General features: G+C 45.9%; 1 protein-coding gene across 3 annotated transcripts in view; it reads left to right on the forward strand.

The window, feature by feature from the left end:
- The window catches only part of SAE1 (SUMO1 activating enzyme subunit 1), a 73740-nt gene that overhangs the window by 37159 nt on the left and 11986 nt on the right, over positions 1–24595 (forward strand). For all 3 annotated transcript variants that reach the window (XM_027037907.2, XM_027037908.2, XM_027037905.2), the window contains one exon: positions 20945–21089. In XM_027037907.2, the coding sequence (XP_026893708.2) occupies positions 20945–21089 (145 nt within the window). The remainder of the gene's footprint in view (positions 1–20944; positions 21090–24595) is intronic.

Raw genomic sequence — 24595 nt, forward strand, 5'->3', positions numbered from 1 at the left:
GTCGCTATTCCCACTGCTTTTTAATTTTCTGCCTATGACACTTTGTTGGGTAATACATCCCCTGTGTTTGTTTACTTCTCTCTTCTAAGTGGTACTAGTTACGTTTTCTGTTTCAAGGTTCAGGGCTTTGGATTTGAACGATGTTCATTAGTTAACAGTCATAGAAACTTTTTTACTGTAGTAAGAAACATACCATACAGTGTACTATCTTAATCTTTTTCCCATGTACGGTTCTGTAACGGTCATAGAATTCTAGAAGGAGGCGGGCCCACATCGCCTCTAGGCCAGGAATGACAGGTGTGGGCTTGCCACTTCTCCCTCTCCCCGCCTCACCTGTGGCAGACGTGGCTATGAAGGACCCTCATCCTCGGCCAGCGAGTCCAGATTGTCAGACCAGTTTCCCTAAGCCTCAGAACCCTTGCAGTGAGTGACACGAGAGGGGAAGGGAGTCTCCGTCACTGTAGAACAAATTAGTGCTGTAGTGTGGGTTTCACACCCACGTCTCCTGACTCTTCGGGGGCTGGTGCCTTCACCCCACACCCTGTGCCCTTCCTGGCTGTTTTTGGAGATCCGTCACAACCTTGCCTGGGCTTTTCTCTCTGCAGCAGATGACAGGTTCTGACCTTTCGTGTGTGGTGTCCTACATGCATCCCTGCTGATGTGTTCACTTGGTCTCCGGGCTCTGCTGTATCTTTGCAGAAGGGCTGCAACTGGAGCTACAGGGAGTGCTCCAGGTGCAGTGAGCTCGAGGGCCAATTTGGCTTCTGGGAGCTTCTCCGAGAATGCGTACTTGATTAACACCCTCCGCTGCCTACTGGACTAAAGTCCTGGAAGTAGAGGGAAATGGCCCTTGTGACCTGGTTACGCCAGCAGCTTAGAACCCTCCGCCTTTAGGTATGAACCTGACTCTATGAGTGTATCATCTTCATCTTACATCCAAAGAAATCTTTGGATTTTTTAAAAGTGTTTATTTTAGAGAGAGAGCATGAGCAGGGAAGGGGCAGAGAGGGAGGGACAGGATCCGAAGCGAGCTCTGTGTTGACAGCAGAGAGCCTGGTGCGGGGCTTGAACTCACAAACCATGAGACTATGACCTGAGCTGAAGTCAGACGTTTTAACTGACTGAGCCACCCAGGCGCCCCTTCTTTCAGTTTTTCTGCCCAGCCATTCATGTAGCTATGAAAGTGTCCTGTAATTTGACCTCACTGGATTCACGCAGCAGAGCGTACCAGCTCCTACGTGGGAGGTTTCCTTCTGCCAAATACACTTGCCATCAATTGTCTTTGTAACCTTGGGCAAATAACTTGCCTCTCTAGGACTTTGTCCCCTCACTTATAAGATGATAAGACTAAGTTGACGAGCCTGTCGCTAAAATCTTTTCTCAGTCTAAATAATCAGTGTATCCAATAAAATACGAACTTCTTGTGGCTTGTATTTCTGTTTATTATTTTTATACTTTCGATTAATAACTTCTTTATTTTTTATTTTGGAATAGTGTCACATTTATTTACTTTTTAAAAAATTTTCTTTGTTTAGTTTTGAGAGAGAGCAAGAGAGTGTGAGCGGGAGAGGAGCAGAGAGAGAGGGAGACACAGAATCCAAAGCAGGCTCCAGGCTCTGAGCTGTCAGCACAGAGCCCGACGTGGGGCTGGACTCAGGGACCGCGAGATCATGACCTGAGCTGAAGTCAGCCGCTTAACAGACTGAGTCAATCAGGAGCTCCTTAATTAACAACTTTATTGACCTATGATTTATACCAGAATATTTACTTATTCTAAGTGTGCTTCTTTTAAAAGAGTTCTAGAAATCATTTCATTAATTCAAACAGAATATCCTCTAGGTAGTCCTGAAGTTCACTTTTAACTAGAATCATTATTTTTGCCCAGTCTGTTTTGATTGCTAACCATAGCAATAAAAGCACAGCCCGAATAGAGGCTGATGGTCTCGTGTCATGGAAAAAGCACAGACTTTGGGGACTACCAGAGCTGAGCTCAGATCACAGCTCCGCGCCTAGCTCAGCTGGCTTAACCTTTGGTACGTGAGCTTCCAATCTAGGTTACTGACTTGGGCTTAAGGGAGCTAAGGGATAAATAACCCTGCCTTTCCTCAGCTCTAAGAAAGGTAATGAGATGGTAAATGGGAGAGGTGAGTGTCAGGGGCACGACTTCTATACTATTTAATATTCTCTTTTGACTCTTCTTCAGAATATTTTCTGATCAGAGATTGAGGAGGACTGAGATTTTTTTTTAATTTTAACTTGTTTTACTTTTTATTTTTTAAAATTTACATCCAAATTAGTTAGCATCTAGTGCAACACTGATTTCAGGAGTAGATTCCTTAGTGCCCTTTACCCATTTAGCCCATCCCCCCTCCCACAATCCCTCCAGTAACCCTCAGTTTGTTCTCTATATTTAAGAGTCTCTTATGTTCTGTCTCCCTCCCTGTTTTTATATTATTTTTGCCTCCCTTCCCCTATGTTCATCTGTTTTGCATCTTAAAGTCCTCATAGGAGTGAAATCATATATTTGTCTTTCTCTTGTTTATTCGCTTAGCATGATACCCTCCAGTTCCATCCACGTAGTTGCAAATGGCAAGATTTCATTCTCTGATTGCCGAAGAGTAACACTCCGCTATATATGTGTATACCACATCTTCTTTATCCGTTCATCCATCGATGGACGTTTGGGCTCTTTCCATACTTTGGCTATTGTTGATAGCGCTGCTATAAACATTGGGGTGCATGTGCCCCTTTGAAACTGCATACGTAGTAGTGCAATTGGTGGGTCATAGGGTAGTTCTATTTTTAGTTTTTTGACGAGTCTCCATACTGTTTTCCCAGAGTGGCTGCACCGGCTTGCATTCCCAGAGATTTTTGTATTTTTTTTTTTAATTTTGTTTTTAATGTTTACTTATTTTTGAGAGAGAAAGAGAGAAAGAGCACGAGCAGAGAGAGGGAGACACAGAATCCAAAGCAGGTTCCGGGCTCTGAGCTGTCAGCGCAGAGCCTGATGTGGGGCTTGAACTCACCATGAGATCATGACTTGAGCTGAAGTCGGACGCTTAACTGACCCAGCCACCCAGGCACCCCAGCTGTTTGTTTTAAGTCAAGGTTTGTATACCTGAAATAGATGTAATTCTAAAATGGCCTTGCTTTTGTTTTATAAAGTCAAACAGTGTTAACATTTGACTTCAGGGTGTGGGATGGCCTTGGGGAATATCCAGGTGAACGGTCAACTTTCTAGACACTACTGTGGTTTTCATGTGGCATGTGAGAGTGGTTATTGTGCATTTCACTACTTGCTGCCTTGCCTGGCACCATGCTGAGCATCCGACATATTGTCTTCCATTATCATGACATCCTTTGAAGTGTGGTTGTTGTCCCGCTTTGTTGAAAGAGACCAAGGTCGAGCATGGCTGTGATTTGCTCAGGCATATGCTTGGTTTTATAGACAGAACCAGGATTTGAGACCATGAGGTCTGTTTGACCCATGGACATTGCTCTTCACATCTGTTATATGCACCTCTAAGTGATTTCGTTACCTTTCAGATCAGGAGCTCTGCCTTTTAGGGAAATAGGATGGCCACTACAGTACAAAAAATCCTGGTTCAAATATATATTAGGCACAGAGGTGCTCTGAATTCTGACCCAGATAGTTTTCTTCCTTCCCTAAAAAACACTTGAGTTTTATTTTTGTTGGGAATAATATCACAGTAAGCAATTTTCAGAGAATTCCCAATGATGTATAAAAGTAAGTTTTCTTCATTAAGCCCTCCCTATTTCCACACCTCTTCCAATTTGTCAGGGAAACTACTAAGAATTTGTTGCCTGTCTTCTTGCAAAATGATTAACAATTACAATCACGCATGTGTGTATGTAACCAAACTTTTCAACGCTATCTGGCAGCTTGCTTTTTTTCACCGGATGGCCTTACACGATCTGGAGAGATCTTGGAGCATATATAGAGTGACCTCACATGTCTTGTTGGCTGCATGACGTGTAGTGTTCCTTTGGGTGTACCATTGTTTGTGACGTTTCATCTTAAAAGGCCATGTAGGTTGTTTTCGGTTTTTCCTAGGCCTTGGAATTTGTTCCTGAGAGCCTTTCTAGGATGGTGTCTTACACATCTCATGAAACCTTAGGAGTTCCTTATGAGGATGGAGTGCTTGCTTGGCTATGATGTACACCTGAGAAGACCTCACAGGGAACCTGACTTTGTGTCCCCATTGCCCTGTGGAGCATACAGTAGGTGTTCCATGAAGAAATATTTTTTTGCCCTAGTGACTGACTCGGGCTCCTCTGGTCATTTGCTCCCCTCTAGAGGGAGAAGGGCCTGCCCGCTGTTGTCCCTGGAGGACCATCTTGCCAGCCTGCTCCTCTAGGCACCCATCAGACTCTTGATTCCCACATCGCCCTGGCCTGCCCCTCACACGGAGGAGTTTCTTACCACCCCATTCACAACAGCCTCTGATGAAGCAGCTGCCCTGGGGTGTGTGTGTGTGTGTGTGTGTGTTTGCCTCGTTTGGGTGTCGAGTGTTTTTCCAGTTTCTTCATAAGACAGTGGCCAGACTGCATGCTTCCTGCTGCATTTTTCCACTATCTTGAGAGTTGGCCTCACCATCTGTGAGCAAAAGGTCTCATCTTTTTATTATTCTCCCATGGCATGTTGCAAAACATGAAGCGTGAGCTGGTTTCCTGTGGCAAAAAGTTGACTTTGATTTGTTCTTTTTGAGGTTACTGTGAGTTTATCATAACAGGAGTGCTAAAAATATCAGGTCTAGTATGGAAACAGCATTCACGTACCAGCATGAACCAATACCATGCAGGTTTAGCCCAGAGCAGGAAGAAATGGCCTTCATCACAAGATGAGAATTACTTAGCAGAGAATCCTTGGCAATCTGAACTTTCGTAGTCTCTGTTCTGATGAGTCGTGGAAAAGTACTTAGGCCATTTTTGAGCCATAGAATTACAGCTGAAAATAATCTTAACCAAACATTGTTTGAGCACCTGCTATGTGCCAGATCCTGTGCCTGGGAATCCTCATCCGATCCTTGCCAGTGGAAAAGAGAATCATAAACAGTTCTCCTCCTCTTGAGGAGAGCTGTACCAGAGCCGTGGAGATGGCGGTCGTGTTGTGCTATTCTGTTCTCCAGCCTGTGTGAATTACTCCGTAATAAACCGCCATGGAGCTCAGGGAACTGGGGGTCTGGCCGTCTTTGGGGAGCTGGAAAGTCTTCACAGAGGATGAGACATCTGAGCTGGCTTTTAAAGATGAGGGGGGCAGGGCACCTGGATGACTCAGGTTGGTTGAATGTCCGACTTTGGTTCAGGTCATGATCTCACTGTTCCTGAGTTCGAGCCCCGCGTCGGGCTCGGTGCTGACAGCTCAGAGCCTGGAGCCTGCTTCCGATTCTTTGTCTCCCTTTCTCTCTGCCCACCCCCACTCACACTCTGTATCTTTCTCTCTCAAAAATAAATAAGCATTAGAAAAAAAATTTTAAAGAAAAAGAAGGGGTTTGCTAGGGGCTGAAGAGAGGCAAGAATATAGCAGGTGGACGAGCAGTCTCTGCACCAGGTCGCTGGCGCCAAGACCATGGTGTAGCGAGGCTGGAGCTCGCCGGGAGCTGGGTGGAGGCAAGGTCATCAGGGCCCTGCTTTTCAGCCTTTAATTCTCTCTCTCTCTCTTTTTGTTAAGATGGGATTTTTAAGTGATCTTTACACCCAATGTGGGGCTTGAACTCACAACCCCAAGATCAAGAGCCACACGCTCTTTCAACTGAGCCAGTCAGGCGCCCCCAGGCTTTTATTCTTAATAGCAAGTCATTCCCCAACTGGTAGGATGTCAGAATCCCTTAGGGAACATTTGAAAAATACAGATACCCAGGGTCTAGCTCAGATTTAGGGGATGGAAGTAACTAGGTGAGGCTGGCATCTCTGCATGCTTGTGCAGCCCCCCAGTTTCTGAAGGCTCAGCCAGTTAGAGGGAAACTGCCACAGAGAAGGCCATCCCGTGTCCTGTGTCACAGCTTTGAGTCACTCGTTGTGTTCTTACTTTACAACGTATTAAGTATTATTTTGAATGGGGCCATTACTACACTGAGGCAGGAAAAAAGGAACTAACCCAGGTAGTTTTTGAATATATACTTTCAGACTAAAGAAAAAAGAACTGTGAACAAATATTGGACTCAAGTTAGTTGGTTTGTTTTTCACAGTGGTATATGGGTTAGCAATTCTGAAACTAGTTAGTTTGTTCTAGAATGGAGCAAACTGGTAAATACATTGTTAATGATGAGAATCAGGTTTTTTTATTGCCAGAAAAGGGAGTTCCTAGAAGTATGGAAGGTGGGAGAGTCTAGGAAGAGCCCTGTGGGATCAGATGGGAATTGGAGTCACCAGGTAAACTCTGGTTTTTCTGTGTAGATACACAAATAGAGATGTGTATGTATGTGTCTTCACATGATATGTATGTATTTCCTAGTTCTGTTTGTTGAGAGGGCTGAGAAGCAAAGACACTCTGGTAGCAAGCCGTGAATACGCGTCGTGCCCAGACCCTGATTGTTAATCTCCCAAAATCTAAGCTCAGAGAAATGGCTGTTTCTGGGGCTTGGGTTGGAAAATTACAGGTGAGTTGGGAACATTCTATGCCAGAAAGTAAGGAAGCGCTCAAAGAATGACAGGTCATGTCAAGGACACAGGAGTCAACTTGAAGGGGCTCCTCCTGGTGAAATCTGGGAAAGTTGGAGGATCAAGTAAATAATAGATTATAATCCTTAAATAAATTAATTTAAAAAATAAAAATAAAAGAATATGGGTCAAAGAAACATTATAACCCACAGAATAAAAAAGAGCCCATGAATCTTATTGATACTTAAGTGAATAAGTAAATAGATGGGGGGAGGGGAACGTTCTCCCCCCACCCCCCACACCCCCACCATAGAAGAATAAAGCAAAATCTATATATGACCATGACCATAGTAGTAAAAATTGTCTCCGTCAAGAATCCTTGATGGATGGTAAAACTAATGGGAAGGTTTGCTGTGAAACAGAAACGGTATCTCTTCCCAAGGTAGTTTTTATTTTATTATTTTTTTTAATGTTTGTTTATTTATTTTGAGAGAGAGTGCACAAGTGGTGTAGGAGCAGAGAGAATCTCAAGCAGGCTCTGCGCTGTCAGCGCAAAGCCCAGTGCCGAGCTCCATCTCATAAACCCTGAGATCATGACCTGAGCTGAAATCAAGAGTCAGATGCTTAACTGACTGAGTTGCCACCCAAGTGCTGCCACCCCCCAAGTTAGTTTTTAACTAATTGCAGAGAGAGACTTTAGAGAGCCCTGGCAGATTGTATCTCAACCAAGAGATCAAAGCTGGTGCTCCAGAAATGGGACAAATAGAGCTCATGCCTCCTGAGAGGATGCACTGAGAAGGACACACCAGCAGTCTGAACTTCCTGTCCAAAGTGGGTAATGTGAGTCTGATTATGAGGAAACCTCAGACAAACTCTGATAGAAGAATATTGTACAAAGTAAATGGCTTGTACTCTTCCAAGTGTCACTAAGGACCGAAGAATTCTCGTTCCAGATTAAAGGGGAAGAGAGAGACTGGTTTAACTAAATGGAATGTAGGATTCTGGATTAGATCGGAAAGCGGGAGAGTTTTCTTTCCTTTTGCTCTCAAGGACATTAGTGAGACAGTTGGTAAAATTTGAAAAAGATCTGTAGATTAGATAATATCCTATCAAGGTGAATTTCCTACTTTGCCTAATTGTTTTGTGGTGATGTAAGAGAATGTTCTTGTTTTTAGGAAATACACTCTGAAGTATTTAGGGACAAATGCCAGATCATTCAGGAAAAAAGAAGTATGTGTAGATATAAAGAAATACTGATAAACATGGAAGAATGTTAACATTTGGGGAATCTAGTGAAGTTATACAGGAATTCTGTCTAGTTTTTCTGTATGTCAAAAAAGTATTTCAAAAGCTAAAAATAATGAAAAGCAAGAACAGTCTCCGAAAGAACTAATTCTCAGCACCTGGAATTATGTGAATATTTTATAGCTGATGAGTACTCATTGCAACGGGCTTTTTGATCTGTGCTGTGTCCATAGAATGACGTGTTTAATTTAAGTAAGTACATCCTCATCATCTCTTCAAATGGTGGCGAGATCTGAATCTGTTATTTTCTGTGTACAGTTCCTCTAGAAAAGAGCCATATAGATTCCCTAGATTTTCAGGGGTGCCGAGAGACCCTTGCTGGGAGAGAAATACCGCATATCACCGGTGAGAACAGCAAAGCCTTGATGAATTAGGCAGGAGATGCTGTGCAAGGCTGGGATGGCCTCCATTTATGGGCCTTTGCTCTGCAAAAAAGAATTTCTCCTCTGTCAAGCAGGAGTGGTAGGCAGACTTCAGGGGGTGTATTTACATGTAAACAGTTCACACTCCAAGCAAGCCTTTAAGTTCTGTCTGGAGCTGGGCAGGACCTTATAAAAAAATACAAATGGTAGCCTGAGGGCAAGTACTAGGCGGGGCTAAAGGCATAGATCTAGATGGTGGCCTCTGCAAGTCATTTCCCCCTACCGACCCTCATTGTTGGTTGTGGGTGGATTAAAGACGAGGTGTCCCAACATGCTGTCTGTGTATACACAGAGTGAATCTGTTGGAAACCAGTGCTCCAAATTGAGCTGTTAGTTTTATTCCAACCTATTTGCTGTATTCTCTTCTGCGGAGCTTTTGTCAAGTTCAAATGCTTGATTGGTGGCTCCTTTCACCTAAAGCCCCAGACAAGCACTCTGTCTGATGCCAGAGTCCAGCCAGATGCCTCCCTCCTATTCAGATGATCTTGAGTTTTCCCATAGGATTGTCTCTCGCCAGCAGCCTTCATCCGTGGCATAGTCCTTTTACCAGCCTCTGCCTTCAGAGTTCCTCCTCCTAATCCATTTCCAGTCACCAGACTGATCTGTCTAAAAAGTGAAATCCTTCCATGCATCTTTTTTCCCATCAGGATGCAATTTAAACTCCCTGGATTGGCATCCTAGACCTAGGACCTGCTGGCCTCTTTTTCTTTTTCTTTTTTTAAGTTATTTATTTATTTTGAGAGACAATGTGAGTGGGGGAAGGGCAGAGAGAGAGGGAGAGAGAGAACCCCAAGCAGGTTCTGCACTGTCCGCGCAGAGCCCGATGCGAGGCTTGAACTCACAAACCGAGAGATCATGAGCGGAACCAAAATCACGAGTCGGACACTCAACCGACTGAGTCACCCACGTGCCCCGAGCCCTACATCCTTATTGAACTATTTGCTGTCACCCCGTGTTGTCATCCTTTCATTTCTACACACATTTCCATTCCTTCTGCCTGCAACATCCTGCTTCAGCCCTTCCCTCTTACTCTCATCGCTCAGCTCCAGCGTCACCTCCAGGAACCTAACTCCCCTTATCTGAGTTGCGTTTCCTTCCTTGGTAATCCCATACCACCCTCCTGACAACATAGCTGACTTGATGTCTGTCTTGTGGGCTCCCTTGTCTCTTGACTGTCCTGCACAGGCCAGGTGCAGAGCCTTGGTAAATGTGAATTGATTGCTGAGGCCACCTGTCCCAAGTTTGAAGAATTTTGCTAATTCTTAATCTGTGGCTTCATTAATTTCTTCGGGCTCATGTAAAGCCACCTAGATGGTGCCAGTTTGCCTAGTCTTTGTCCTTTCCCCCACTATGCCACCAGACCAGAATTACCTGGAAGCCCCACACTTGGCTGCAAGACTGTGCCCTAAGCATGTAAAGGATTGAGAAGTGTTTGCACTCTCCTTGGACTCCCCATGTCCACGGAGCAAGCAGCTCCTGTGTCTGCTAGGAGCTGGCAAGGTTAAGGACCTTCCTCAGGGAGTTTAGGATCTTTTCTAAGGTGGCTAATCTTGGTTTGTGAATCTAGCCAGTCAGGTTTGGAGTTCACATTTCCTTTCTCCACCAGTAGAATCTTCTCAGTCACTTAAGCATTGAAGTCTCCAGCGTTGATCTGAAGGAAGAAGTTCAGGTCCCAGCCCTGCTAGGTATTTCCTGGCCTTGACGTCAGTTCCTTCACTTAGTGGCCTCTGTAGAAATGGAGGAAAGTTTGATAACTTTATACTCCTGACGATCATGTATCCTTGAGCCTTTGAAATAGTTCTGTTTTCTCCTTTTTTAAATTGTAAAGGTGAAACATATTAGTAGAATATTCAGATACCTCAGAGGAAACCGCCATTCATTGTGTATTCTTCTAGAGCTTTTTCTTTTCTTTCTTTTTTTTAAGTTTATTTTTCAGTAACCTCTATGCCCAATGTGGGGCACATGCTTCACCAACTGAGCTAGCTGGGTGCCTCTAGAACTTTCTAGTATCTTATACCTCATTCTTCATCTCTGTATGGATTCTGTTGCAAGGCGTCTTGATGATTTGTCAACTATTGTAGACTTCAGAAAACTTTTATTTCTTTCATCCCTCCTTCTTTAGTTCTCCCTGCCCCCACCACACTCCTTACTTATCTGTCTGCTTTTATGATATGTAATGATATGTAATTGTCTTGGTCTCTAGACCTCAGCTTGATTTGGTGATCAGTTCTCTCTCTCTCTCTCTTTTTTTTTTTTTTAATTTTTGAGAAAAAGAGTGTGTGCGCGTGAGCAGGGGAGGGGCAAAGAGCGAAGGGGACAGAGGATCTGAAGCAGGCTCCACGCTGACAGCAGTGAGTCTGACGCGGGGCTCAAACTCATGAACCATGTGATCATGACCTGAGCCAAAGTTGAACGCTCAACTGACTGAGCCACCCAGGCACCCCAGAAGGAACTTCTTATTTTAGAACTTAACAACCTTCGCGAACCGGGTCAGAGGCAGCCATCGCTGTTTGGGCCTGGCATTCCCCAGTGGGTGTTTTGGTGTCCATCAATGACAAGAACTACTGAGGAGGAGACAGCCACAGGGAAATGAGTTCCGATAACGGGGCCAGCACTTGAGTGCTTGTTGATTTGCTGCTGTCATGACCGCAGATGTTTAAAAATAATTTGTAGGAAGGGTGAAAGAAGAAAAGCAGTGGGGCTTTTTTGTTGTTGTTTGGGTTTTTTGGTGCCACTGCCGTATCAGTGGTAGAGAACACAGACCACAGTCATTCAGAAAGGAAGGCAGTGCCATGTGAGAGAAGAGAGGTGAGGGGAAGGGCAGAGGTGACCCGTAAGTGTGGTCTGGCACCTTCCAGCCGGCAGCAGATAGTCTGGCGCGAAAACCCACCCTGGTGAGGCACCTGCTCCACTCTTCAGTCTGACAAATGGGTAGAACCCTAAGTCTGCCTCATTGGGTCGCAAGGATTAAATGAAGGCCCGGCATATATTGTGCATTCGTAATTGTTGATTAAGTAAGGGTTTCACCTGTGTCAAAATCACGTTAAATCTTCATAATGCCCTCGTGAGAGCATGTCTTACTATGATCATCCACTTTCATATGAGGGTGTTGAGTCTTAGATAGGCTAAGTCATTTGTCCAGGGTCACCAAACCTAGTAAGTGTTCAAGCATTGCCCCCCACAGTCAGATTTTAATTACAAGGGACCCTTGAACAACACAGATTTAAAATGTGTGGGTACACTTACACATGAAATTTTTCTCGATGAATACAGGGCGGTAGCGTAAAATGGGTTTTCTCTTCTCCGTGATTTTCTTAATATTTTATTTTGTCTTGCTTACTTTATAGTAAGAACACAGTATATAATACACATACCATGAAATACTATTGTTTCTATTGTTTGTAAGGCTTCTAGTCAACAGTAGGCTATTCGTAGTGAAGTTTTTGGAGAGCCAAATGCCCCTAAACCCCTGTGTTGTTCAAGGGTCGACTATATTAGCATTACTAATAATGGCATTATGTCTGTTTTAAAAATCTGAACTTCTCAAAAGCCCTGTGACATTTTCTTATTCCACTTGGCAGATGGGAACCTGAGGCCCCTAAGAGCAGACTGTAATAATGGGCAGCATTGTCGGCGAGACCTGCCTGGTTGTCTGCTCTGCGGCCCCAGCGTCTCCCCAACCCCCGACATCAGCCTGTGCTTGAGCTCCTCTCGGGCCCCCAGCCCAGCTGCAGTTCTTGTCTGGCGCCTCCCATCTTTTCTCTGACTGTCAGACAACGGTCACGGGAATGTCCTGTGCCATCTTCCCTCGGTAAGAGCGGTTGGCAGAGAGCAGCAGATGCCCAGAGTCAAGGTCATGTGCCACTCAAGTGCTGGGCTAGAGAAAAGGCCCTGTCTCCCTGCTGCTTGTGACCAGGCAGGGTGAGTGTGAATGCAGAGGGCCCTGTCAGAACCCCTCTGTGAGTAGAGGGTGAGGTTGGCAAAGCTGATAGAGAAGGGGCCTTGCAGCGGGGGGCTGTGGGTCTCTATCCTCGCCCTCCGCATAATTTGCCTCTGCATTTGAGAATTTCTTTGTCCTTCTCTTTTTATAAGTTACAGTCTTTGCATACTGTTCTACTTTCAAAGGTGAGATTCTAGCTCAGGAATCACTTGACATTTTTTAAAGGAGAAATAGAATATTTGGCTGGACTAGAGTTTGACTGAGTGAGTGGTTTGCATTATTCTAAACTGGTGGGCTCGGGTGGGGAGCCAAATCCATTGGAAGTGCTTTTTTTCTTGCTGACTAGCGTTTTTCCTACCTTGTCTCTATTCCCAGGAAGGCAGTGTAACATTGAGGTTCCAAGTGCGTGTGGTGGTGACCTTTGAGTCCATTGTGACTCTGAGCCTCTAAGCTTCCATTTCCCACCTCTAGAGCAGAGTGGTGACAGTTGTACCTGCCTCATTCTATTTTATCTCCACGTGGTGGAGTGCATTTTGAATATAGGATATAATAGGACTTATTTTATTTTGAGAGAGAGACAGTGTTTGTGTGTGTGCAGAGAGGGAAGGAGAGAGAGAGAATCCCAAGCAGGCTCCACACCATCAGCACAGAGCCTGACTTGGGGCTCAAACTCATGAACTGAGAGATCATGACCTGAGTTGGATGCTTAACCAACTGAACCACCCAGGCACCCGAGAACTTTTTTTCTTTTTCTTTTTTTTTTTTAAGATTGTGTTTTTGGGGTGCCTGGGTGCCTCAGTCAGTTAAGTGTCCGACTTCAGCTCGGGTTATGATCTCACGGTTCGTGGGTTCGAGTCCTGTGTCGGGCTCTGTGCTGACAGCTGCTTCAGGTTCTGTGTCCCCCTCTCTCTCTCTCTGCCCCTCCCCTGCTGTCACCCTGTCTCTCTGTCTCTCTCAAAAACAAATAAACATTAAAACAATTTTTTTTTAAGATTTTATTTTTAAGTAATCTCCACACCCAACGTGGGGCTCGAACTCACGACCCCGAGGTCAAGAGTCACACACTCCACTGACCAAGCCAACCAGTGCTCCTGTAGGACTTGTTTTAAAACCTAAATGTTGTAAAACCCATGTGACTAAAACCTGCTTAAACATAATTTTAATAGTTGAATACTATTCCAACCTCTCAACATATATTTTATGTAACCATCCTGTCACCTAACGTGAGGTTATTTCCAGATTTTCAGTGGTATAAATAACGTAGCAGTGACCATTTATACATAATTCAGTCACTGGCCAAGGGTCACGACCCTTCATAAAGATCCTGTGAACCACATTTTCTCACGGTTTACTGAGTATGTACACGCCCACCAGAGCTCTGAGTGACAGAGCAGTGCCCTCTGCCTTCTTGCTTAGGTTGAGTAACCTTGGCCTTTAATTTGGTAGGCAAAACATGTCATCTTGTTTTCAGGTCATTTCTGAGAAGTAGCACTCTCCTTTCCTTCCCCCCACCAACAACTTCCACGCAGCTACTTCAGATGCTTTTCAGAAGAAAGTGAGACGTAAATAACGGGCAACTTTCTTTTCTGTTTTGAGCTGATACGTGATGAGGTCCTACACCGGGTTTCTCTGGTGAATGGTGGCTAGGACTTGGAGCTCTGGAGGGGCATTTCAGAGCAAGCCTGAGGCCGCTCCAGCAGTGAGCCTCTCTGGAGAGCAAGATCAAAGCACTCTGTGGCCGTGGTGACATTCAGGGCTTATGAGCATGCCCTCTGGATTGCAGGGCCTGGGGCTGTCTGGGTCCCTTCTGGGCCTCCAGCACAGCTCAGCACAGCTCAGCACAGGGTGTGGGCGTGGAGTGCAGGTGCTCAGGAAATGTTTGTGGATGAAAAATGAATGAATGAATGCATGCAAATACCTACTTATAAGTTTCTGCGTTAAAGAGTGGGGTAAAAGAAGGGGGAAGTGGGGGCGCCTGGGTGGCTTAGTCAGTTAAGTGTCTGACTTCGGCTCAAGTCGTGATCTCATGGTTTGTGAGTTCTAGCCCTGCCTTGGGCTCTGCCCTGACAGTGCAGAGTCTACTTGGAATTCTCCTTCCCTCCCTCCCTCCCTCTCTCTGCCCCTTCCCTGCTTACTTGCTCTTTCCCTCTCTCAAAATAAATAAACTTTTAAAAATGTTGGGGGGGGGGTAAGTATTGTGGAACTGAGCTGAGCAGATGACCAGGTGCCTCCAAAGGTAGGAAAGAGTTTGAGAGGGCCAAACTCCCAGTCAAATGTCCCTGCCTTCTCCAATCCAGCTCTGTCCCCCTCCTTTGAGCTTCATGCCCATTGGCTGGCTTTTCTGCACCTTTAACCCTCAGCTATGGCCTTGAAAGCCAGACTTCATCTTGTTTCCCTCTTGAGGGCACATGTGGTGCACTGTGTATCTTTTTTTGTTTCTTGCTGGACCTTCCAGATCTACTGTGTTTGTAAATGACATGGTAAGGAACAGATCCATCCTGGCTATCTTGAAAACTCTATTAAATTCTGTTAGTAGAAAAGCAGGCCTGGTTAGTTAGGATGTGTGAGGACCTTGTGTCAGTTGTTGTGAGCCCTCCTCTGTGTGACTTTTTCTTCCTTGGCCAAACATTGAGGCTTCCCACAGAGCAGATATTTTCTCAGTGCCTACTGTGGGGCGTGCCCTGTGCTGGGCATTAAGTAGAGAATAGTGAACAAAGCAGATATGGTTTCTGTCCCACAAGCACAAAAATCCAGGAGAGGAGACAGGTCAGTCTTGCACAAGTGAATTTATAGACGCCTGTAAAACGCCATACTGAGGTCCAAGCATCGGAGGAAAGAGTGTAGGGTGTGGAGAGTATCAGGATTGTTCAGAGCCGAGTCCCTCTAGTCTCCAGAGCTGACAGCTGAATTAGCGATGGTAATAAGAGTTAAGTGGGAGATTTCCGCGTGAAGTGTGTCGGTTTCTCTGGGGACGTGCAAACTGGGTTTACGGAGACCGCGGAAGAGCCGCCGTTCCAGAGTAGTGTCATTTACCCAGTGCTTACGCTGCTCCCTGTGCTGTCCTGGCTGCTCTCAGGGTATTATCTTCACTTCTTAAACCCCGTAAGGGAAGTGCACTTAGGACTCCCATTTTACAGAGCAGCTTGGGGTGTTGTCACTTGCACAAGGTCACAGTGAGTGGAAAAATCGGGATCCAACCCAGGCAGCCTGGCCCCAGAGCTGTGGTTGTCACTGCTGCCGTCTGCCAATTTCAAAGCTCCTCAGGCTCTGAAGAGCAGCACGTGGATGTGCCAAGGGTGAGGACGTGCCCAGGGTCAGTGTTTGGGCCTGGTGGCCGGTCAGGACGAGATGGTTCTGCCCAGTGAGACCACCTCATTCTATCTAAGAGTGCTCTCTCAAAGCACCTTTTCTGGTTCCCACCTTTGGGGTTTTTTTCTTTTTTTGTTTTTAATGTTTATTTATTTATTTTGAGAGAGAGAGAACATGAGCACAGGAGGGGCAGAGAGAAAGGGAAAGAGAGAATCCCAAGCAGGCTCTTCACTGTCAGCCTGGAGCCCCACACGGGACTCGATCGCAAGAAATGTGAGATCATGGTTCGTGAGATCACGACCTGAGCCAAACTCAAAAGTCGGACGCTTACTGACAGAGCCACCCAGACACATATTTGTTTATTTTTATGGAGGTGTACTTGACCTGTAATATTCTATTTTACGTTACAACATAATGATTTGATATTTGTATACGCTGTGAAATGATCACAATAATACTAGTTATTAGTATCCTAGGTATGTATTTATTGAAAGAGCAATTGACCAAACAGGAGATCTAGTGTTTTGCCTTAAAAGATAGACTATAGGTTAGGAGGATAACTTTTCCTTTTCTTACTCGAGCTGATTTCCAGGCCATTCCTAGAGATAATGAGTCTCCACTGGGTGAGCCAGCTTGAGAACTGGTCTGTGGGAGGTTGGGGAGATGGGTCAAGGGCATCTGGTACAGAGAAGCTTTAGGTGTCAGGCAGATGAGGTTTTTGTGTAGATGTGGCTTTTCCCCCTTCTCAATTGAGCTGTTTTGGGGGGACAGCAATTGGGTTGGGGCTAATTTGCAACATTGACTTCACTTTTTTCCCCCATAAAAGTGTTGGTTTTTTTCGTTGGCCTTAGTGATTATGCTAAATATAATCAACCATTTAAATGTAGTAAGGAATTTGCAGAAAGAAATACAGTGATTAATAATACTGCTTTCCAAATTTCTGTTGTAACATGAATCTGATATCCTGATTCAGATTAAATGTGAGTTTGAGTGTCAATTTCTTTTTCCAGAAGAGCAGTATATTCACATGTACATAATTTTTCTTTTAACATATGAAAAGGTTCTTGGTTTCTCCTTTTTGAAGTTTGCCTTTTTCCCTTACAGGGGCAAGTCCTAAACTTGGGCAGAGACACTGGCCTATCATCTGTAGCGATGAATGTTATTCCCCCAGACTTTAACAACCTGAGTTAATTAAAAGGTTCAGAGGAAGTTAATCAAGTTTGGAACTCTAATTTTGTGCAGTGTTTTGATATGATTCGATGAGTCATCTTTTGGCAGAGCAGCTCTCCATCCCCGACAATATTTGATCTTAATGGAACAGTTTTATAATCTGGAAACTGGTGAGGAGGTGCTCTTCAGAAATGCAGAGTCAACGTATGTGTGTGTGTGTGTGTGGCTGGCTGGTTGGCTGGCTGGCTGGCTGGCTGGCTGGCTGGCTATTTGGGAGGGGTCAAAAGCAGAACAAAGAGAGAATTTAATGAGCAAGAGCTTGTTAGGGGACAGGGTCAGTTCTGGGGCTGCTCTCTGCCCAGGACATGGGCTTCTCCCCGTCCCCCTCCACGCCTGCTGACTGGAGCGCTGACATTTGAAAAAGAGTGAAAAATACAGCTTCTGTTTGCTTTGCTGCAAGTAAGTGGCTGGACGGACTGGCCCCCTTCCCAGAGGCCCTGAGAGGACTTCAGATGTGGTCAGTGAGGTATCTGGACGGTGCCGGCCTGCCGGCCCTTGGCCAGGCGGCCTGCACCAGGACCGGGCAAGGGGCCCAGAGAAACAGCGGGGCCAGCTGCTGGCTGCCTTTGCTGTCTTTGTGCCACATCTTCCCTCTTCCTGAGATGAAGCTAGTCTTACACTCTGAAGATTAATGGGCAAGGTTACTTGTGGCCTCTGCCTCTGCTTCTCACCCATTGAATTAAGAACTTAGAATTAATGGACCAATTGGGAGAGGAGAGGGCAGGACCCATCTGGAAAGTGCATCTCACAAAAAAGTGGTCAAATGTGGGAGTCCTCCTGAGGTTGGGGCAAAGAGCCAGACCACTTGGAACCCTTGGGGTTGTGTTCCTGATTTTCTGGCCATTTCTTCTGGATTCGATTAGGGTTAAGAAACACAGATTAGGAAGCCAGACCTTAATTGGTATTTCTGCTCCACTGCTTATTATTGGCAGTTGTGTTGAACAAGCCACTTAATCTCTTTGAACTTCAGTTTCTTTATCAATAAAGTGGGGAGCTTAATCGGACCTACCTACCTCCCCAGGTCATTGTGGATGAGTGGTAACGCACGTAAAATGTTTAGAGTAGTAGTGTTTGGCACGTTGTAGGCACTGTTTGTGCTATAGTTATCAGAATGGTGTGAACTTTGTTCCAAGAGCTGTATTGTCTAACCAGAAGATGAAAAGTTTTGCGGTGGGGCTGAAAAAATTCTCTTCTCCCCATCCCTCATGACAGTTGGTGCTTCTGTCCCAGTGACACAGAAGTGAGGGGCATTGGAGGCGGCCAGCGTGGGGCTCCTGCCGCTCACCGCCCTGACGGCTGGAAATCAAGCAGCCTCCCTCAGTTTCCACACGGTTGCCACAGGGCCTTGGATTGGGCAGTTTGAGCGGCCCACACTTGCCGTTGCCTCTGTCATTGCTCAGGCAACACTGGTAACTCATTCTGGGTCTGTCCTTGTGTCCTCTCGGGAGTGATCGATAGGAATGATGATGACATTCAATACAGTCCGCTCAGAGTAGCCTCTGTTTTGGCCACACTAGCAAATTTCCAGATTCCTTTATCTTCACAGGACATTGTTGAAAAAGAGGCTTGCGCTAAACAGGGATTTAACGGCCGCTCCTGCCATCTTCTCCACCCTGCCCCCAAATGCTTATTCTGCGACTGCATTTATTTTCTCCAAATTGGAATTCCAGCAGCACATCTGCCGAGTTCGAAGTGAGGCTTAGGTGATGGCAGGACAGTGCTAGCCAGCATCCACGTTGTCAGCAGCTCGGAGTCAGCTGCCAAGTGCTCAGGTAGAATGGAAGGTTCTAGGAGCTCTGCTATTGGAAGAGAGGAAAGGAACGATATTCAAAACAGATCCTCTGGAGTCCTTTCTTCAAAGTTCCCGACTTGCAGAGCCCTGTCCTGGGAGTGTGAAGGTTGCCAGAGAAATTTGGACCGGGAGCCTGTCTCTGAGAAAAACTCCGCCCAGGGCAGGTCGGGTCTTTCTTTTACCTGGGCCTCCATGGTTTGGAGCACTTCACAACAACCCACTTAGGAACTTCCCTCGGGCTTCGTGGGGGCCATCGGTTGTGGTTCCTGAGTCCTCACCCCCCCCCCCCCACCCACCACCCCCCCATAGGTGCAGCCTCAGGGCCTCAGCCTCCTCAGCCTCCAGACCACAACCTGTGCTTGGCCATCTTGCTGGTTGTCAAGCCAGGCTGCTCATCACTGAGACGGTTTGTGAGTTGAGTCTTCAGAAAACAAGTAGGTCTGATTCCTTAGTCTGGGGTGGCTTCCAAATACTTGAATTTTTACAGAGCCTCGAAGTAATTGTGTCAGTTTTCAATCCACCTTAATTTTTAGGGAAGAGCCTGTTGTACTGACGGAAAGTATAATTTGTTGACGGAGTTCACTTTTTCGGTCCGCAAATCCCCATGAGACTTGCAAGCACTTTTTTTTTTTAAGTTTATTAATTTATTTTGAGAGAACGAGCAGGGGAGGGGCAGAGAAGGAGGGAGAGGGAATCCCAAGCAGCCTTCACACTGTCAACGCAGAGCCCCTTGGGGGGCTGCAGCTCCTGAACCGCAGGATGATGACCTGGGCTGAAACGGAACCTGGGCTGAAATGCAACGCTCAACCGACTGAGCCCCCCAGGCGCCCCAAGGGAAGCGCCTTGGTAACTGCGAAGCCCCCTCCAGGTGTGGGTTGCTATCCCAGCGCCCCAGGGTCCGCATGTCTCCACCCCCACTCTGAAGCAGCTCGGGTGATGCGGGAGGGGTGTTGCCCCAGGGATGAGGCCCCGGGCTGGCCGTAGGACGGCCTCAGGAAGCACACGGGGGACAAGAACACCATCCACCCTGTGTGCGGTGAACATCGCGGATGAGGTGCGGTGGCAGGAGAGGGTGCCGGTACTTTGATCAGTCTTAGGCTCCTTCCTGTGTCTTTTTGTTGGGGTTAAAAATTCAAACCTCATTAGGGTCTCGTTATGCAGGAGCTCTGATTTGCTGCCGTCATCTGAACCTTTCCTCTGCTTCACAAGCGAAATTAAACCTTCGTTCTGGAGGTTGACACACGAGGGAGGTTTTGTTTGTAATGACCTGGCTGTCTGATGAGTCTGAGCATTTGGCTGGCCTTTCTGGTTGAAGCAGCCCTTTGAACTGATGCCTAGAATGATGCCTCCCACCCCGGACCTGTCTTCTGGGGCATAATAGGGTCTTTTCCCTCTGCTTGAAGCTTCTCCTCTGCTTCCCCGCCCCCCAGACTCACATACACTCGACTCAGTAACTGCTTCCTCAGGGAGGCCTTAACTGATGCCACCCTACCGAGGACATCATATTCTCTGTTACCTTATTGTGGCACCCGTCACAGTAATTTTAGTCATTTTTAAAATTATCTATTGCCTTTCTGGCTATGTTTGTGAATAAATTAAAAATGTGTTACCTTTCACTTGGCCCGCTTTTTTTTTTTTTTTTTTTTTTTTTTTTTTTTTGGTAAGTTTTATTTAGGGGCGCCTGGGTGGCTCAGTTGGTTAAGCGTCTGACTTGATTTCAGCTCAGGTCACGATTGGGAAGTCAAGCCCCGCATCAGGCTCACCGGTGACAATGCAGAACCTGCTTGGGATTCTCTCTCTTCCCTTTCTGTGCCCCTCCCCTACTTGCACTCTCTCTCAAAATAAATAATAAAAAACATTTTTAAAATATATTAACAGGGGCACCTGGGTGGCTCAGTCAGTTAAGCGTCCGACTTCAGCTCGGGTCATGAACTTGCAGTCCATGAGTTCAACCCCCACGTCGGGCTCTGTGCTGACAGCTCAGAGTTGGAGCCTGCTTCGGATTCTGTGTCTCCTTCTTTCTGTGTGCCTCCCCCACTCGTACTCTGTATTTATCTCTCTCAAAAATACAAATTTAAAAAAAATTGTTTTTTAATTTAACAAAATAAAGTTGTATTTATTTAAGTAATCTCTGTACCCCACGTGGGGCTTGAACTCACAACCCTGAGATCAAAAGTTGCACGTTCTTCTGACTCAGCCAGCCAGGTGCCCCTTTCTTGGCCCACATTTTAATTAATGTACCATTTTCTGTGTCTTCGTTCTCAGCATCTGTAAGCATTTGTTCTGAAAAGACCTGTTTCTAACCTGCCTTTTTTGTCTTTCCAGTGCTCCTGAAGTTCCGCACAGATAAAGGAAGAGATCCTAGTTCTGATACCTTTGGGGAAGATTCTGAGTTGTTGCTCCAGATACGAAACGATGTGCTTGACTCCCTGGGTGTTAATCCTGACCTGCTTCCTGAAGATTTCGTCAGGTTAGTCTTCATGTTTCCCACAGGTTAGCCTGTATCGAGAACTGCCTGCTTTCAGTACATGCTTCATTTGGGGAGATCCTTTATTAAGACCAAAAGCCCTGAGGAGAGCCTCCTTTGCTGGATTCTGCCTGCTCCCATTGACCTCTGGTAAGAGAGGTGCAGGTTGTCTTTTGTCATAGATACTTTATATTCACGTGGCTGAAAACTCAAGGCAATAGAAAATCTAGATACACTATATATATACTCTCTATATATACTCTGCCAACAGCTCAGAGCCTGGAGCCTGCTTCAAATTCTATGTCTTCCTCTCTCTCTGCCCCTTCCCTGCTCATACTCTGTCTATTTCTCTCTCTCTCTCTCTCTCTTTTTCTTTCTCTCTCTCTCTCTCTCTCCCTCTCTCCATCTCTCTCTCCCTCTCTCAAAAATAAACATTGAAAAAAAAATCTATATACATTACTCTATACCTTTCTCTTTATATCATCTTTTGGGGAAGTTTCCAGATCAGTACATAGTTCCCTCCCTTGTTTCTGCAGCTCTATGGTATTTCAACATGGGAGCACTATAGTTTATTGAACTCATCCCCTACCGACTCAAGTTGTGACCAGGCTTTTGCTATCACATAATGCCGTAGTGTATGACCTTGTGAGTCGCGTTCTGTGTGTGTGCAGGTGTAACTGCAGGATCTATTACTGGAAAGGCAGTGGCTGGGTCAGAAGATTGTAATTTATCATTTGGTGGCTAGTACCCCATTATTCTCCACTGGTAGCTTATCAGTCCATGCCCTCAGCAGCAAAGACATCTACAGTCCTAGCACCTCACCCTTGGGCCCTGGGATGCTTTCGCCCTAGACGACCAGTCTTTTACTCTGATACTCAGCAGGTTTAGGATTTGCTTGGAGAGGTCCAGAGGGCGACTAGGTCTGGGTCCCCTTTCCAGGCAGTTCTGGGATCATCTCACTGTCATTCTTTCAGCGTCTCTGCAGGGTGCCCAAAATGCCTCCAGCTTATACCACTAGCTATGGTGGCTGTATTGGGTTTATTTAATTTAGCAGCTGTTATGTACCGGGCATTGTGGTAGTTGTCTTATGTACATGGTCTCCCTTCGCAGCGACCCATTATTTAGGGGAGGAAGCGCTAAATTAAAGCTCAGCAGCTAATGACAATAGCACCACGTATTGAAGATTTTCTGTGTTTTACCTACCTGTACAGCTACATTTAATTGTCACAATAATCGCTTGAAGTGTGCGTTATTATTTTTATTTTCCCATTAGTTAAATGAAGAAACTAATGCTCAGAAAGATGCAATCACTTGCCCATGGTGTTATTTTTAATTTTTTACTTTAATTTTTTATAGTTTATTTATTTATTTTGAGAGAGAGTCTGTGTGTGAGAGAGTGGGTAAGGAGCAGAGAGAGGCGGAGAGAGAGAATCCCAAGCAGGCTCTGCAATGCCAGCACAAAACCCAGTGCGGGGCTCAAACTCGGGAACTGCAAGATCATGACCTGAGCCAATATTAAGAGTCGGACGCTTAACCAACTGAGCTACCCAGGCACCCCATACTTTTAATTTATTTTTTTAATGTTTGTTTTTTGAGAGAGCATGCATGCATGTTGAGTGGGAAAGGGGCAGAAAGACAGGGGGACAGAGTATCCAAAGTAGGCTCTGCAGTGACAGCACAGAGCCCTAGGTGGGACTCGAACTCCTAAACCCTAAGATCATGACCTGAGCCAAAGTTGGATGCTCAACTGACTGAGCCACCCAGGCGCCCCTTGCCCGAGGTTTTAGTATGCAGCCAGCCAAAATCTCACTTAGATCTTCCACACTGCTAATTTCTGGTAACAACACAGTACTACCTTGATTTCTTTTCAACAATAGAGTATATCAGGGTCCCTCCCTTTCCTGGTCCCGACTTTCTTCACTTTGGCCGGGAACCTCATTTAGACCCTACCAAAGCCCAACCAATTTAGGCCCAGCAGTGGGCCTTGAACCACCTGCCAAGCCGTCGGCCAAAAAGAGGCAGCAGTCTCCGGGGCACTTGTGTAAGGTGGCCCTGTGTGGTTGGGCTCACAACACCGCGGGCTGGGTGGGGTCCTGTGTCCTGCTAACAGCCAGGTGTGCGTCTGTTGGAGGAAGAACAGTGTGTAAGAAGCAAGTGGCGTCTGCTCTGTGCTTGTTATAGGAGGAGGGGCTGGGCCACGCGGGGCCACCAAGCAAGGCTGACGCCAAGTGCCGGGCTGTGAGGATGCAGCTTAGTGACTAATTTGGCGTCTTGAGTGAAGAACGGCCTGAAAAAAGAACAGTCTGCCTGTGCACTGTAGGCCTTGCCTTCCCGAAGGAAAAAGCCACAGCCTAACCGGCTGCTGGCTGGTGTTCTTTCCAGAGTGTTTTCTTTCCCTGCCCACCCTCTTTGCAGAAACTGCCTTCCCTTGTCTAGGTCCTCATGTGCTCAGGCGCTCCCACTCTGTTGCCCTTTAAGTAAGAGGTGTCCGGTGGCCTCTTGAAGAGTGTCTATGTGCAGGTAGATGGAGATACGGCCTGACATGGGCTAGAGACGCTGGCGAGGAAATGAGCCGCCGCCTGGCAGCTGAGCTGCCCTCACAAATTGTCCTCTGCCAGCTCTGAGCAGGGTGCACTCACTTGAGTTGAGAGAGCTGTGCACAAGTCTCCATTGCCCTCATCTCTGCAATTTCTAACACTGTCCTTTGTTATTTATTCTCTTTCGGAGAGCTGTATTGCTTTTCTGATTATGAAAGTAACAGATGCCCCTTGCCAGGAAGTATTGAAAGGAGGAACAAGATCGCCCATAGTCCCACCCTTGAGAAGTGGCCACTGTTAATGTTTTGGGTTTCACCTCACAGACTTCTCCGTGTATTATTTATTCTAATTTTCCTTTCAATTTTTGTTTAAGTTTTATTTATTTAAGTGATCTATCTCTACACTCAGCGTGGGACTTGAACTCAAGACCCCAAGATCAAGAGTCATATGCTCTTCTGATTGAGCTAGCCAAGCACCCTATATTTCTTTCTTTTTCTTCCTTCCTTCCTTCCTTCCTTCCTTCCTTCCTTCCTTCCTTCCTTCCTCTCTTTTTCCTTCCTTCCTTCCTTCCTTCCTTCCTTCCTTCCTTCCTTCAAAAAATTTTTAATGTCTATTTATTTTTGAGAGAGAGAGAGAGTGAGGGAGGGGCAGAGAGAGAGGGAGACACAGAATCTGAAGCAGCTCCAGGCTCCAAGCTGTCAGCACAGAGCCCAACGTGGGCCTCGAACTCATGAACCCCAAGATCATGACCTGAGCTGAATTTGGACACTTAAGTCGACTGAGTCACTCAAACACCCCTATTTTTTTCACTTTTTAAATAGCAAAGTGAGATCACACTTTCCTTACGATAGCCTTATTTTTCCAGCATGTGTTCAACCTGTTTGCGGCAAAAATATGGATCCGTAGCCTCACTTGTACTTCATGTTTCATTGTTTGATAGATAGATGGTTGTTTATATAACCATTAGTTTAT

The sequence above is a fragment of the Acinonyx jubatus genome, chromosome E2, assembly GCF_027475565.1.
Source record: "Acinonyx jubatus isolate Ajub_Pintada_27869175 chromosome E2, VMU_Ajub_asm_v1.0, whole genome shotgun sequence".
NCBI classification, from domain to species: domain Eukaryota; kingdom Metazoa; phylum Chordata; class Mammalia; order Carnivora; family Felidae; genus Acinonyx; species Acinonyx jubatus.